Source organism: Pungitius pungitius, chromosome 4 (assembly GCF_949316345.1).
Source record: "Pungitius pungitius chromosome 4, fPunPun2.1, whole genome shotgun sequence".
Lineage (NCBI taxonomy): Eukaryota > Metazoa > Chordata > Actinopteri > Perciformes > Gasterosteidae > Pungitius > Pungitius pungitius.
The window spans coordinates 8133252-8149712 of record NC_084903.1 but is presented as its reverse complement, the minus strand read 5'-3'; the positions used below and the strand labels follow the sequence as shown (position 1 = coordinate 8149712).

At 42.3% G+C, this 16461-nt stretch overlaps 1 protein-coding gene across 1 annotated transcript in view; it reads right to left on the bottom strand.

Annotated features, from left to right (window-relative positions):
• pde8a (phosphodiesterase 8A) overlaps nt 1-15695 on the bottom strand; it is a 37101-nt gene extending 21406 nt beyond the window's left edge. Inside the window, exon 1 of the mRNA XM_037483393.2 lies at nt 14038-15695. Within this exon, the coding sequence (XP_037339290.2) occupies nt 14038-14190 (153 nt within the window). The 5' untranslated portion in view covers nt 14191-15695. The remainder of the gene's footprint in view (nt 1-14037) is intronic.
• Nucleotides 15696-16461: the final 766 nt, after the last annotated feature.

The following is a 16461-nucleotide window of genomic DNA, read 5'->3' as shown; positions in this document are numbered from 1 at the left end:
GGAAACCAGTGAACATTCAAATCATCTTAAAGGCCGTGATTCGAAAAACCTAAAAGCTTGTGCGTGACCAAATAAAGAAAACTAAAAAAAAAAGTAAATCTTTAAGGAGACAGTTTCCAGGCTGACAGCTTCAAACTGTGTGATGTCATGTGATACTACCCCGCTGCTCCGTGCTCAGGCCAAAGTGACCACATGAGAGCTGCTGGGTGTCTAAAGTAATCTCCAGCAGCATTCAGGACAGTCTGCAGCCTCCTGCCACTCTCATTCAATACACTTAATGCATTTACACAGAGCCCTTATCCTGCTCCAACTGTATCCGGCCCTATGGATCTCCTCCTCTTCCACCTCCACCTCCTCCTCCTCTCAAACGGCCTTTCGGTCTCACACTCAAACAAACCATACACACTGGGAGAGTGGCTTTCCACTAAAGTGAAAAACAGGAAATTGGATGACATTGTTCGGTGCGCAGACGTCAGCAGTGAGAGATAGAAAGCGTAAACAGCTTCCTCCACCCCAGACCTGAGACCAGGATGCAGCGAATCTTGGGATGCCTGCTCATGCTCCTTAGGAAAACGTGCGTGGCGGTTCACTAAAAAGATACCTCACTTTTAAGGGCTCTCTCTCTCTACCTCCCACTGTCTGGTTCCACTTATTCTTCAGATTGTCCCAACTTAGAACTTATCCTCACGTGGTTAATCAAAGTAACAACAATGTTGCAGTATGTCTCTAAACGTGTAAATGAAATGGAGATGAATGAATATTCTTCATTAGGCGTGATTAGAGGGGGCCACAGGTGTGACGGACAGAGTGACTCTCAGGCACACTGAGCTCAGGGCTGGGCTAAATGGCACCAAGTGACACATCGGCCTCACCACACTCTGAGCCACTCGGACAGTAGTGCGAGTGTGTGTGCGACATCAAATGGAATAATTCACTTTCATGTGTGGCCACGTACATTTGCTGTCCGTGAAGCCACGCTGAAACAATCAATATCAATGCGCTTTCAAACGGACAACAAACACCTTAGCAAATGTAGTGAGATCAATTTTCACTGACGTTAGTGTCTTCTAGACATTTGTGTGAAATTATCATCATATGAAGAGGTTTTGTGGGGTCACTGTGATCTTTGGCCACTAATTTCTGATCCGTTTATCCTGGAGTTCAGGCTCCATTTTGAAGGAATTCCCTCAAAATATTTTACAAAAATAAGAAGCTGACCTGTGGTTCTCATGCCTTTCACCCAATGCATGCTGGGATAGCAAACCTCTATCTAACACAGTTATGTACTAATGTAGAAGACTGTATCATAAATAAAAAAACAGATGGCAACTACTCAAGTCATTCCTTTTGTGGTGGTCATTAGAGTAGCTCTCAGTTGGTCAATACGTGTCAGCAGGGACGGGAAAACATGCAAAATACCTTTCAATCAAATGTATTAAAATAAAATACAAAACAGTAGTGCCAGATGTAAAATGTAACAATACATGTATTTTGTATTAAAATATTAGGAAATAATATAAGAAAACCTGGATCTGAATTTTCCATTTTCTCACAATTTGGAATTGCAGCATGCAGGTTTGGCCTTTATAATGTACACAGCTCTGATGAATTCCACAAATGTCATAGTGGCCTACTTATTTCTCTCTGACGTTCGCCAGCGGCCTGACGGGCCACATAGTTTCTTAAGTTTCTCCTACAGGTTCATAATGACATCTTTATGACATAATAATCCTTCCATCTATGTTCTTGAAACCCCAACCACGGAGTCGCCAGTTTAGTTGCCTTTGAGAGCAACTAACCTTTAAATATTGAACCGCCTCCTGTGCAGATGGAATATTTTTTCTGCAAACGAGAACAGTCTCATAACCGGACCTGGAGAGGGGAAGGTTGTGTTAAATTGAGAAGAAAAAAAAGTTCTGAAGACGGAACTCGTTTTTTGATCCATCGATATATGGAGTTTTATGAGATTATGTTGGATTTTTATTAAATACAAATTAATTACAAAATACTTGAAATACGGATTTGAAATACAGGCAATAGAAATACTGCCCATCTCTGCGTGGCAGTATAGTTGTGGTATACCTTTTGTTCTGGACATACTGTAAGCTACAGTATGTATCTACATTCCAGTCAAGGGGGTGTATAAAATCTAGAAATGGATATACATACAGAAGAGGACACATGTCTCTGCAATACAACATTTACAAAAGTACGACATTTTGTTTGTTTTGTTTTTTAGGGTAAACCAATCCGATGCGTCATTATTTCATTATCTTCCAACCCCCATTTGGTTCTCAGCCCAGTGTGAAGCCAATGATGATTAAATGGCAGAATGATAATTATGTACTAGAATTTAGATCTGAATTATTTTTAAATCTCTTAGAAGGGGTCTTATAGTGTTACTTACTTTTCAATGTAATCAAAATAATTAATCATTTGGAGCCTGGAGTGGAATGGATTTAATGAAATCCCTCTACAAGTAAATACATGAAACTGTTAGTTCAAAACGAAGTCCAGACACTAATACAACAACCCACGTTAGAGCTTCCTTTTCTTCAATATCTTCACTTTTTACTGTCCTCTGCTCTCCATTACGCTCAAAGCCAGGCATTCATAGATTCCTACCGGGTCTCATTATTCTGCAGTAAAGAACGCTAAGAAAAGGACACCCTCCGCTACGTGAATGAAAATATAACGCGTTGATGTAATTGCAGTTCATTTGTTTGCAAAAACAACCCTGTGTGTTCTGGCTCAGTCCACACGTCTTATCCATGGTGACCAAGTTCACAGTCAGCCAGGCAGAAGACTTTAGTTGAGTCACTGGCACGAGGGAAGGAAACTAGGCCACTGTGGATCGGCTTGCCCCAAAACATCCTTGCATTCTCTGTCTCTGTGTCTCTGTCTGTCTGTCTGTCTGTCTGTCTGTCTGTCTGTGCACACCCAAGGAGGAAAGACCCCCTGTAACAGGAACCACAAATTCCGGTAAAGAATATGCTCTATAAAAAATGTTTAATATTATTAATGTGAAAACTAGATTCAGGAAAATTTTTGTATTCACATAATGCCTTTTTGTTCAATGTGTGTCAGATGAAACTTAATGAGATAAACAACGTACCTCGTTTCCCTTTCCAATATTGTTCAACTGTGAGCACTTACAGAAAATCTGTCTGAATTAAATAAGAATGCATTTTAAATGAAATCATCTACATTTAATCTTCTTTTACGCTCATTTAATTTTTTGGAATCCTATTGGTACATTTGAAAGTATAAGAGTTATTGAGAGGCAGATTACTATGTATCCATTTTCTTTGAAAATACCATTTAATCAGTCAATTGATTGTCAAAACTGCTGACCCATTTCCAGTCCATCAACTAATAAACTAATCACATAATTGTTTCAGCCCTCCATTCAATTTTTTATTGTAGAATTTGCAAAGTGCTTTATAAAAAACAAAAAAAGAAGTTCCCATCACATTAACCATTGCAGGTGAGAACAACCTCTTGGGCCAAATTAACTAAAAAAATGTAATCTTTTACCATGAAACGCATCCTACTGGACATGACAAAATGTGTAATAAAATATTATCAAGACATCCCACAAAAGGTAGCCCTCTATGTACTAACTACCACCATCTAGATGGTAAGATGCAAAATCTGTCATGTAAACCCAAACATACAATTGGGGAGCCAATCAGTAATGTGCCTGCAAAGTTAAGAACTGACAAACTGTAGCTCTATGTCCCCAATCCTCACATCGATGGCCCTGAGGGGCACAATGTAACCATGATGGCAGTGCAATTTAGGATCATCTTCCAGATGTGCAATGTTACCCAGCGATGTTACGCACCTTCTGACTTATGCGCGGCTATATGTTAAGTGACGCTAATTTGATGATTTGGGTAAAACGGCTACATGCTGGCAATGAGAGTTTCTGCCACTAGCTAGAATACACACATAGAGAATTAATACCAGCCAGGGGCAGCAACACGGCAAGCAGGAGTAAACTCAGAGAAGGATTATAAGCCCCAATAAACACTTCTTCCGCGAGCTGTCCCAAACACAGCAATCTCTAATCAGTTAAAAGTGCCCCCCCCCCTACACACACACACAAATAGTTTTTTGTGAACTGCTTCCAGAGTACGCCCTGACCTTTATTCTGTCTGCAGTGACATCCCTCCTACCTCACCAGATAGTGCGGAAATTCTAGCATACAAAAAAATGTGCACGCACACACACGCACACGCACACACGCACACAAGACACAAGTAGCTCACAGGAGACTGAACTTGTCCTGGAATTCGGTCCCAAACGCCCTTGAATGACGTCTGTGGTTTAAAAATATAGAGTTTGCAGAAAATGGATAGGTTACTTCATCCTTGGTGACCTGTCCCGGTTTCTTACTGGTGCTCCACAGCTTCCATGACTCTGGGATAACACACAGAAGCCCTTCCACTTTAACTGCTGCAGTTCAGCAATCAGCTTTTTCTTATCGGTCAACAGAGAATAATTAGAAATGGACATTAACATTTTATTCTGCTTCTACAGAGAAAATCTGTCATCGTGTTTTTCACTCTGATATAATGCGCATTTACATTTTGCATTAAGCGTTTGTGACATCAGAGTACATGGCTCAGCTCGTGGCGCTGTCTAGCCCTGCGTGCCTCGTGTCCAGAGTGGCGTGAATGTGAATGCCAAGCAGAGTAACGGAGGCCTGGCAGTGGAGCAGCCCCTGCCGACAGGCCGGGTGACGAGGGTAAGAGACACGCTGGTCCCAGAGGAATATGTAGAGACCAGCAGGAACAGGGGAGAGACGCACTCGTTAAACATGGAGACTATGCTGGTCGCTACGCCGCTGCATGCAGGCGAACTGTCAAACTACGATGATCAAATTTAAGCTGGGATTTCTGTGCTTTCCATTCAAAAGATTTAATTGGGCTGTATTTATCAAAAATTCTCACTTTTACCCATTTTCTCTTTCCAGCTTTTCAAATGACTTGATTGAAAAACCAATGTATTATCCTAACCACGTTTTAAAATCTGATTTTGAGGAGGATGAGCAAAGCATCTGGTATGGCGATGGGAGGCAGCTATACAGCAACAAGCATGTTATAGGGCAATGCAGTCTTTTGTGTTTGCACCGCCATCAAGTTAGGGAACTTGTAAGAGAAAAAAGCATCCTTCCTCAGATCTTCTCTGCTTCCTGAGTGCAACTTATTTCAACTCCCGCACCTACCATTTGCACACACACCCTTTTTGCTATTAAAGTCTCCAAACTAAGGTGAAAACGATTAATACAGCGTCCCATTCAAAGTGCACATGTGATCCCTAGACACACGCTTTAAGGAATTTCACAATACAATCTAAAGTTACAGCAATCAGTTATTAAACAACATTAAACTACAACCAACAGCAGGGTAGGAAAAGCTCAATTTAGACAAACATTTTAACAAACAAACAAACAAACAAACAGCATTGTCATAGTTAACCATATGCGTGTTTGTGCCGCTAACAGGGGGCGGTATTGTTCAAGCAACCTTTGATAGTTTGTTCATCGCCATGGGTCTGACTTGTGTTTTCATACGATCCCTCCTAGAGGAATAGAGGTCTGTTTTGCTGGGAGAAGAGTATGGAACTTTTTTCGACTATCAAAACCTACACGGAAGATGAACGTACGATACACCATCTCTGACTCTCTATCGCCTCCCAAGGAACAAGTGGTATTACAAGACGGGCCTGCTCATTTTTAGCAGATAACTCTGCATCAAAAAACATCAAGTCTTTGACATGACCTCAGGAATGTTACTTCTACACAGTCGGTTATTAATGTTGGTTTGTTCTTCACGCTTGTATCTTTAAAATGAAATAAAAACAAGCCACCTCCTGTGTGCATAACCAGTGTGACTAAATTAATCAAAGATCCGCACGAAGCAAAGCACTTTCTCCAATGTTCACCTTCAAGGTATTTCTGTCCTTATCCAGATTACCCTGAAATCCCTATAAGACCTGCACAATCCTAATCCACGCATGGCTGTTGAGCAGCCCCTCACTGAAACTTCCTCCTCTTGCCCTATCCCCTTGCTTAGACCTGTACTGGTCTGCTTCAATTAGCCTCTCATTCTATATAAAAATGTTCTCAGATGTTTCAGTACATAAACACATAAAAGAACAGTTATTTATATTTTTCTTTAACCGTATCCCTGTGCCTTTATTAGCCAGCGATGCTCACGCTTTGCACTGTGAGTCCCTGGCAGCTGTGGATCAGGCTGCGTGTAGCCGGAGTGTCCTTCCTCTCTTAGGTGGTTTGAGGTAAGGTCAAAGGCCAATAGAGCATAGAACAAGTTAAGCAAGCTTGGTAAGGCTAAGTGGGACACTGCCTGGACCGGTGACACTACAGTCTACTGTAATCTTACCAGGAACCTTTCCATTGCAGTCAGCCACTCCTCCTCAGTCCGGCCTAATACACAACAAGCCAATCAACACACCAAACAAGAAGCGTTGGGCCTCAAAGAGAGATTATTAGCCGTACCGTAACTGTGTTGCCAGACCCAATTGTATAACCCAAATTACCTCGCCAGCCCTGTGCCCGAAAGAGAAGAGTAGAATTAGCAATATGCCCAAGATTGGGGCAACCACCCCTTCTCTATCTACAACTGTGCGTGACTCCACCTCTACACAACAGCTTAGGTGTTTATTGAAAATATCAGAGGCGATTCTCCGAAGCTCTTCAGACGGCTGAGAGAGCATTAGATAAACACCCCCCACCCTCCTTCACCTGCTAAAACAGGAGCTATGATGTCAGAGTTGCATGAGGGATCAGTGTGACACGAGCTGGAGCGCCAGGTTTGGCACCTCAGTTGATTTAAAAAGACACACTTGTACAAACTCAAGATTCAAACCTAAATATCATGTTGCATTACAAGAAAAAACAAACATGAGGGATTATTTTTTTTCACAATGCTTTCCAATTTCCCTGTGACTGACAATAGGAGATTGATGAGATGTAGCATTGATATGAAAACACACATAGATATATATACACACACACACACACAATACAAACAATTAGAAGCCCATTTAATGCTCCACCTTTTGGTTGCTTGGCATTGTGTGGTATCTGCTTTTGTATAAATGATTTGCAGTAAACGGTGGTGAACTGATATTTTGAACCATCTTGACTGCATGCAAACTTTAGCAGGAATAATATGGAGAAAATCTAAATAGTAAAATACAGACAAACATGTCCTAGTTTCAAGCAGTTAATCTGGTTACAGAGTACACAGTGAACACCCGACTTGTAAGGAATGTAATCAGGCAGGTTGAGGTACAATAAATGACGCAAGCAGTTTTGACAGACGTGCAGGAATGTTTTAAGTATTGACTTGTTTCCAACGCAACATGCAAACGCAAGTGTGTTCAATTCTTACATTGTTTCTGTATGTCAATTACTTTAAAATGTACTCTCATAGTTTCCATTGAAACATTTCTTTCTAGATTATAGATCTGTTTCCTCACATATCACACACAACTGGCTACTAGTTTATTGCTAGTTTCTCCAACTGTCATGACATTTTGTACAACAGAACAATGTAGAAGCGGCAATGAGTTTTCAAAATAAAAGACTTTCTTTCCTTAACGGACCAGATTATATTGGTTACAATATCTATACCTGTGGAAATCATGTATCAAAAGAAAATGAATTGCATACATAAATATATGTGAATTACCACATTTAACCCCGATTATGAGTGTACTAAGTGATGCAGACTGGATCTGAGAAATGATTTGGGATATTACAATTCTGCTACAGTTCAGTGTCCGGAGCAAATGTCAAAAAGCAAAGAACAGGGCAAGATGAGCTTTGTACTAAATTACTGTGATGACCCCTTTATTTCTACTCACAACCACACACCTCCCACTAGCAGAACAATGCTCACCATCTGTGCTTTTCCCCATAAAAAAACTGAAAGGGATAAATCAACTGAAGGGTACGGTACATCTTCAGAGCAAAAGGCAGGACACACTCAAGAGAGCTCTGCGTCATAGCTGCGTCCATCAAAACAAAGAAGAAGACGAGCTCTGCTGGCATAACGCGGTGTCCAGCGGTTGAATGAGTGCCTAGCGTGTTTTAGTACAGCCAACACGCTGCAGGCTGTCCACTTAAATCCAGCAAGTCTCCTGTCTGCTCGGTGCTTTAGTGAAAATTTAGTCAAAGCCTCTGGAGCCTAGTTAGTTTCAGATCCATTTCGCAGTGAAATCATTCAATACATTTGAATACTAAATCCAAAAAGAAATGTGGTGCTTTGTCAACTTTGCCCCACCGTACTGTACACAACCTTCTTTAGTTTGTTCTGGCTGCAAGGAGCTGGTGTGACGGAGCGTGAAAAGGGCCAAAGTACTCCGTAACCAGACGCTGTTACCATGACTGTTGGAATTGTTAACCCGGTGTGATGTGCACTGTTGCAGCAGTCCACAAGCGACACGTGAGGATCTTCTCTAGAGGAGATTAAAGACTTGCCTATGGACACCGACGCTGTGACACTGTGCAGCAGAGGACTCTGGGATGAACTTTGGAGGAACAATGACGCCGTGTTCTGTACGTGATGTGCTTTTCAAAACCACACTTTCGTGGGATTAAGACCTCTAGAGGTCCTGGTATAGAAGGTAGGCGCACGATATCTGTGGTATCTGAAGAGTACGTTAACATGAAAGAAGATGAAAAAAAAAAAGACTTTTTGCTCTGGCTAAAACACAAACTGAACAAACAGAATTTTTTGCCAACTTCAACAGGTAAAGAGAAGAGAAACTTCCAGAAGTCAATTTGACAATTTGACAGAAATGATGTAACATCATATTATATTTGGACTGCTATTAAGCTATATAAGCTTAATGATTAATAGTCATTTAGCTTACTTTAGCATGTAGAGTGAAAACAAATAGCTTGGCTTTGTGCACAACTAACTGAATTAGATTTACCGCCTTCACTGCAGCACTACGCTTGGAAAGGAGAGTCTGGTTCATAATGCAACCGCAGTTTGGCAGTTTCCCACAAAAGCTTAATGGGTTTGAGGTTTTAAAAAGGTATTCATTGAATTGCCTAATAAGATAACAATTTACAGAAATTTTCAAACTTGAGTATACAATATGCACGGACACATTTTGACCCAGATGATCTTCACGCCAAAATAATCTTTGTCTTCTGCTACTATTTTGGGGTTGTATCACATGAAAAACTTGTTTTAAAAAGTTACGAGTTACGTGGAGAACTCTTAAATCCACTCATTAAACTCCCAACTACTACATTTGAAATAGATATTAGCAGCCTGACCCCGTGACCCCCCACCCCTGCTGATCCTCACAGATTATAAAGTCGAAAGAATTGGGGGAGACAAAGTCCAGGAAAATCTGAAAAGGCCAGTGGTGGACCTGGATCCCTCTCATCCACATTCCTTTGAGCTTCTGAAAGAGTACAGAGTGCTGCTACAAAGTAAACACTTGTAGTGCCTTTTTTTGGGAGAATACCATTTCCATAATCTCATGGAACTATCACATGCTGACCGTATGATACTAAATTCTTAACCTGGAGGGGGAGCAGAACAAGCTTTGAATGTGGCCTTATTTGTTGAGACCAATACAAAAAACAATGGGAGGTTCTGTTTCACAAGTACATACACCCAACTGACAACTGATAAGAGAGCAGGCTCTTGGAGATGAAGAGACCCACTATAAGGTGACAAAGGGATTTATTATATTATCCTTATTTGAGTTCTACAGAGGATCAACATGCAGGCTGACGGCAGCAGGACACTTTGGTGTCATTACATCAAGTGCTGGAGATTTCCTAATACTCAAGACTAGATGGGTTCTAGGAAATAAAATGAAGAAACAGTGTACCAACGTCATGTTTCACCCTGAACTCTTGGATATCTCCTGCTGTATACAAACATCTTGTTGGCTGATAAGCTTTAGAGCTGCCAATACATCAATCAGCCGACTGCGAGTGCTGCATGGGCCCCATCTTGCTTCCTCTTTACTCCTTTTGCTCATGGCCCAGTCGAGATAAATGACATAGCAAAAAAGAAAATCCCCCTTTGCTGCCTCTGCAGACAGGAAGGGAAACACAGGGTCACACTGCAGCTGACAAATTGTTTAAATAAAACACAACAAACAGCAAATGTCATATTTAAAGGCTCCATTCAGGATGTTTGTCAAGTTTCTTTTGATGTCAGTGAATTTATAAGTGGGGAAAACCCCTACTGAATAAAACAAAAAATCCTAAATTAGAATATTTTTAGAGTGCCATCACAGTGTCATCTACACTGAAAGTTTTAGTCAAGAGAATTTGAAAATACATACCACTCTCATGTCTGTCAATTGTGTATGAATATACCTCCAGCAACCTGTTAGCTTAGCTTAGCTTAGCATGAGACTGTAGACTGGGAAACAGAAGGCCTAGCTCAGTCCCAAATGTAATATAAGTCTGCCTATGAGCGCTTCCAAAGCTCTACAAAGTCAAACTAACGTACAATAACGTCAATTTGTGTCGAGCTACACGTTTAGTAAACAGACATTGGACTTTTCATCTAGCGAGAACGAAATACATACATGCCTTTTACATACATGTACCGCATAGGTTTTTGTTCGAAGTGCCAAACAGCAGCAATACGTTGCCACGGTGGGAATCATACCGCTAACTATGGCAGTGTGCCATGCTCTGAGCTATAAAAGACCATTGTTCAAATGCACATGACATCCTTGATAGATGTAGATAAGCAAAGCCCATCACTTAATGCAATCAGTAGCTGCACGGACAAAGACAACAGCAGGGCCATTGGAGTCAACTGAACGTTGGCATTTCTGCAAGCGCACAGAGAGACTTGCTCCTATTGTGGTTCTTATATGGGATAGTGACAATGAAAAGCAGCTAAAATAAATGTGTTAACTTTGGACGAATACCGGGTAATATGTAAGAGCAGAAGCAACAGACGAGGGAGGAAGCTCAGAAAGTTTGATAGCCCAATGAAAGAAAGTAGAGCCAATATCACTGTCCCTCCTCTCAGCCAGCAGAAAAAGCACAGTGGATTAATTCATCACCATGCTGAGCTTTTGCCCTGCCCTGGAATAAATTACCCAATGGCTCTCAACTTAGACTAAGCACACACACTGACCAGAGAGCACACACAAAAACAGCGGGAGAGAAAACGGACAAATGAGGAGAGGCCGTCCGGGTCAGCGGCGTATCGTATCTTCACTACACGTACGACGTGTCGATGTTCGCGTCAAACCGCTCTTCCCCCCCTGTGAGTTATTGCAACAGTTAAGTGTTTCCCCATCCAAAGCTTTGGTCTAGAAAAGCAGCCCCGCGTGTACGTTATCATTTTTGTGGACGGAAGGGGTTTAATGGATCTGAAGTACGGCCTCATGTTAACGCAGAGAGGCTGGACTCAGGCAGCAAGCAAGGTGGTATCACTCTCCAGATACTTATAAGCTTAGCACCTTTTATTGCCCTTTCCATTTATAGTGATAGGTAACAGTAAAACTGAGTCTACATTTGCTGTTGGGAGGGGGGCAGGCAACTGGATTTCCTTGAGTGGGGTGATCAGACGGGAAAAGTCAAGGCCAGATAAATGGTTTTGTGTTTTGGTGAGGTTTTCTCTGTCTGTTTGGCCGTACACACATACTTAAAAAAAAAAAAAAAAAAAAACTATCACGGGACCTTGTACTTGAGCCTTATCATGGCAAGAGCAGCCCAGATGGAAGCGTACCCTTGACAGAGGCTCACATCACACTCCCAAACTTCTATTCAGTCTTTCTCAGACTGTAGGTGACTGCATCTCTCTCTCTCTCTCTGACTTTCATGTAAAAAATAACGAAGGCATATATTTGCTTTATGCAGTTTTGGAATACGTTTAACCAACGTAGCCAACTGCCAGCTGTGTGTGTAGATGTGGAGGAAGATTATCATCCTTTAGGGGCACATATGTGCTCTCCCCTCAGAATCACAGTGACGGAAGCCAAAGCACAAACATGCACAAAGAGACGGAGACCATTATAAAAACATAAAATCATATTTGAGATGATGTGGATCTAATATACTTCCTACCAAGGGCAACACTAAATGATTAGTCTGCTAATCATCTCCTCATTATTTGATCCAAATATAGGGAAAAATAGTATTTCCAATCCAAAACCCGACAATATTCTGTTCAAAGTCGCGACAAAGAAAAGCAGCAAACTTTCTAATCTGACACACTTTGCCAGAGAAAGTTGACTTTAAAAATCAAATCTAAATCTAAAATTGATTAACGTTTCACGTCGGGATGTGGTGCATCTCTACTATTAATTCATCATCAGTTTCTATTCACCAGTATGTTCCTGATTATATGCAAGACATTTGCATTTTATATGACTGTGTTGCACAAAAGGTTTGATTAAATCTAGGTGAGGCAGGAACACGTGCAATTCCAAAGATATGAATGGACATATGGACAGATACCAATGGACTTTATTGATCTCTCTCGGCGAGACAGGAATGTTTCTGATGAAAGAAAATATAACTATACTATAACTGGTAACACTAAAAGTCAGCACGTCACTGGGGGGCAAGGACGTCACCTCACAGAACAGGGATCAACCATCTCCAGCCGATGGAGATTTGTATACCATTAGTCTAACTCAATCAGGGGACTAATTCAATCAAAGGCACAGTGGGCGTCTTGACATGGGGGGGGGGGGGGGGGCATCGGTCACACTGACTTCTCACTGCATCTTGCACTGACATTTGGCCACAAAATTCAGCTTGACAGAGTCCCTCAAATAGCTTGCGGTCCGTCAGACGAATGCACACATGAAACCGGTGCACTTCTGCGCTGCTAAATTCACAAGATTGCGCTTATTTCCCTTTCTGTGGACGGACGCTCTGTCATCGTAGACGTGTGCAGATGAACATGCAAACATTACAGTGCGAGCTTCCTTTGTGCCACGGCTCCAGGCCTCTGCATAATTATTCTTCATTTAGAAAGGGAATAACAGTTCTCAGCTCAATATTGCTCAAATACTCACTTGAATACAAATAGGAGTTTTAGGTCTTTTGAAAATCACAATCTTGATGTATAGTTTGCTGCGCCATATCCATCTTTCTGACCGCCAAAGCCACATCGGCCTGTTGGTGGTAGGTTGCTCGTGTGACCTCTTACGCAGTAAACGAATCAGCACAATAATCAGAATTATCTTGATCAGAGGCACCTATTTGGTGACTGCATACAAGCTGACTCAGCACATTTGGATGTCCTCCATTAGTGTATTTATTTGTGGTCCCATACAAAAATGGCACGGTTTTATTGTGTTAATTTAACGGACTGATAGCAATGTTTACGCTGTCATGTCACTCAATCCTCATCAATACCTGCTCATACTATGGATTAAAAAAGCCCTGCACTTTCAAACTACTGGTTTTATGCTTGAAACACAAAGGTTTAGGGCTCTTCGATATGAGAGGGCATCCTCTAGAAGAGCTGGTAGTATGGTGCAGCGGAGACCAAAGCCTGTTCAACGGATCGGTGTTTGAGTAAAAATGTTAGATTTGGGGTTTTAAAAAATGTATTATTCCGGCTGTAAGGTCATGCAGATGTAAATCAGTGGAAGCAACTGAAAATTGCTCCAAATGCTTGCTTTATTGTGGCTCTTGCGTGAAATCTGCAAAGAGAACAATACCTCAGGAGATTGTGGAGGCCTGTGATCCCACGACCTTTAACTGAGTGCATATCATGGCGTAGGTCCACGCAGTTAAATGTTGTGGGAAAAATAGAAATGTTTGGGTTCAAGTAAGTTTTACAATGTAGGCAGGTTGTGCCTGTTGTACTCAACACAAACATATAGTGGTTTTAGAAACCTGGTTGTTTGGTGTCCTAAACATCATCAAGGGACTTGTATATTCATTTTCTATTCTGGAAACAAGAGCGTTTTGTTGAACTTTAAAATGCATGACAGGCACACACACACACACACAATGTCAATGTAATGAATGTAGGTTCCCCTCACCTTGCAGCTCGTGGGTTTTAGGGGTAGTCCCGAGGCAGGATTTCCTTGATGCTGAGTGGTATTAGTCTGCTGGGGTGAGTGGGAATCCTCTGACTCTTTTCCACTTTGGTAGCCCACCCTTTCAGAGATATGAATACTTGAAGCACAGCCCATGCTTCAACCCACTTTAGCCTTTTGCGCAAGTGCTTTACGTTAAGGCTACCAGAGTGTCATTCGCCCTCTTTTTTTGTTTGTCAAGGTCCACTCTTCCTTTTAAGGTTTACTGTTTTGATGAATATATATATATATATATATATATATATATATATATATATATCTAAATATATATATATATATATATGTATCATCTAGGCCAGTGAAGCCGGTTCTCCAATGGCTCCAACACAAGGCATGAATAATATATCTCCCTGTCCCCCACACCCTGACCAGGAAGCTGATGCCCCCCCCGGCCCTCCTCTCTTTTTCACATGAAGTTAATTGCAGGTCTTTAATCAAATCAGCTATCTTATCCTTGAAAACTTGGATTCAAGTATTCCTCCGATGGGCTGCTCAGATCCCTCTGGGCGACTTGTATCCCTCTCTGCAGCTCCTTCTGTCGCCTTCTTCGTACCACATCACCGTTTTCTCATTTCTACTCAACTTCAGTGTCATCAAGTAGCCTGTGCCTCCAAAGACACCGCATGCAGTCCCCCCGCCAGCTTCATGCAATAGTTGGATCCATCATTTGTGTCCAGGGCTTTATGTGTAGTCGTCCTCCCCCACCCCGGAGCCATCAAAATTATGCTTTATTTTTTTCTTCTACTGCCCCCCACCCCCCTCTCCACCACCCTTGCGCGCTATCTCTCTCTCTCTCTCTCTCTCTCTCTCTCTCCCTCCCTCGCTCTCTTAAACAATCTGGTTGGCCACTTCAGCTCGAGACACGGGCCATAAACCGGTTCTCACGACCCTTTGCTCCAGTCCTGAGCGGTTCATCATCAACAGGCTGAAATATTCTCACTGCGGGGTGTGATTCTGGCCGGTCGCTCCGATGTCAGGCACCCTCCCGTAAAACATAATGCCATGATGCAGTCCGACACAACGCTCCATTTATCCGACCAAATTCGCCAGTTTAGGGAGCGGAGAAATCTCGGCTGGGTGGCTTGCAGAATCTCCCATTAGACATCCGCTGGCCGGCTGAGGATGATCCGCCTGATGTAAGAGGTCCAAACCCGGGCGCAGTTGGCTCCAGTGTCAGCAGGCTCCGCGGTGTGCTCTCATTCGGGAGGGAAAAGGGGATGTAGAGGCTGTCATATTGTAGCCCAATATGTGGAGGCACTGCCTCTGGAGAACGCAATCGCCTGAGAGGCACAGAGAAAAATCAAAAAAATAATTAATTAAATAAATATTTTTTTAAAAGGACCGCTCCGTGTCCACAAGTTTCGCGTGTGAAATCGGGGACGGCGGGACTGTCCACGGTGAGCGAGCGGAGGTGAGGCGGGACTGAGCTACATAATGCTGATTTTGTGTCTGTCTTTTCTCTGCCTTTTTTCTGGCGTTTGCCCTTCCAATTCTTCAGCGCTGCTTGACAGCGGCACATCCAATAAAAGCACCCGCAAGGATTGACCTACAGCCTTTACTGACGTTAATGCAAATGAGCCGCGCGCAGCTAATCGGCGGCGCGCTCGGCTCCGCTGGGTGGTCCCTCCGCTTTACGGGGGAACTTTGAAAGCAGGAAAAGGGACTCGCTCAGGGGAACGCGGAGCTGGCTGCAGGCAATAGGTTGTCTCGACTGGGTGGGTTTTTGTCGCGGATTGCACATATGCAAACCGGGTGAAAGCTGAGGCGGGGGTGGGGTTCAAGGTACCTGCGGAACAGCGACACAATTTACGGCTAAATGTACGCGCTTTGGAACGCCCAGTGACCCCCTCCCCTTTTTTTTAACTGAGCTTTATGCATAAACCTGTTTTTATAAGTAACATTTAAAGCCACCTGATTTGACAAAAAAAACAACATACAGACATATGAATCAGATTAGTATTATTTAAAAAACGCATTCAGTTTGATATGATACAGTATAAATGGAAGCTGATGTCAGAAATTCTATCCTGCTTTTTACCCGGTCCAATAGTTTTTGATTGCATGTTCGTCCGATGCCTGTTAATCGATGAAGTTAAAAATTACATTTTCGTCTCTATTTTTGGAGTTCCTCAAAGCAATTGAATTTGTCTCTCTGTTATTCCGAGTGACATTGTTTTTCTTTTCAAAATCTCCCATTTTACGACCTTGTTTACGTTCACCCACGGTCTCCGCAACCGTATTCATCTTTATTTCACACAACAAAGAGGGTGACACAAGAATACAATTCCGCCCCTTTTATTTCCCACTCCATTGTCTTTATTTTAATATCAGACCTGTGTTGTCTCTGAATTTTGTATATTGTGGCCA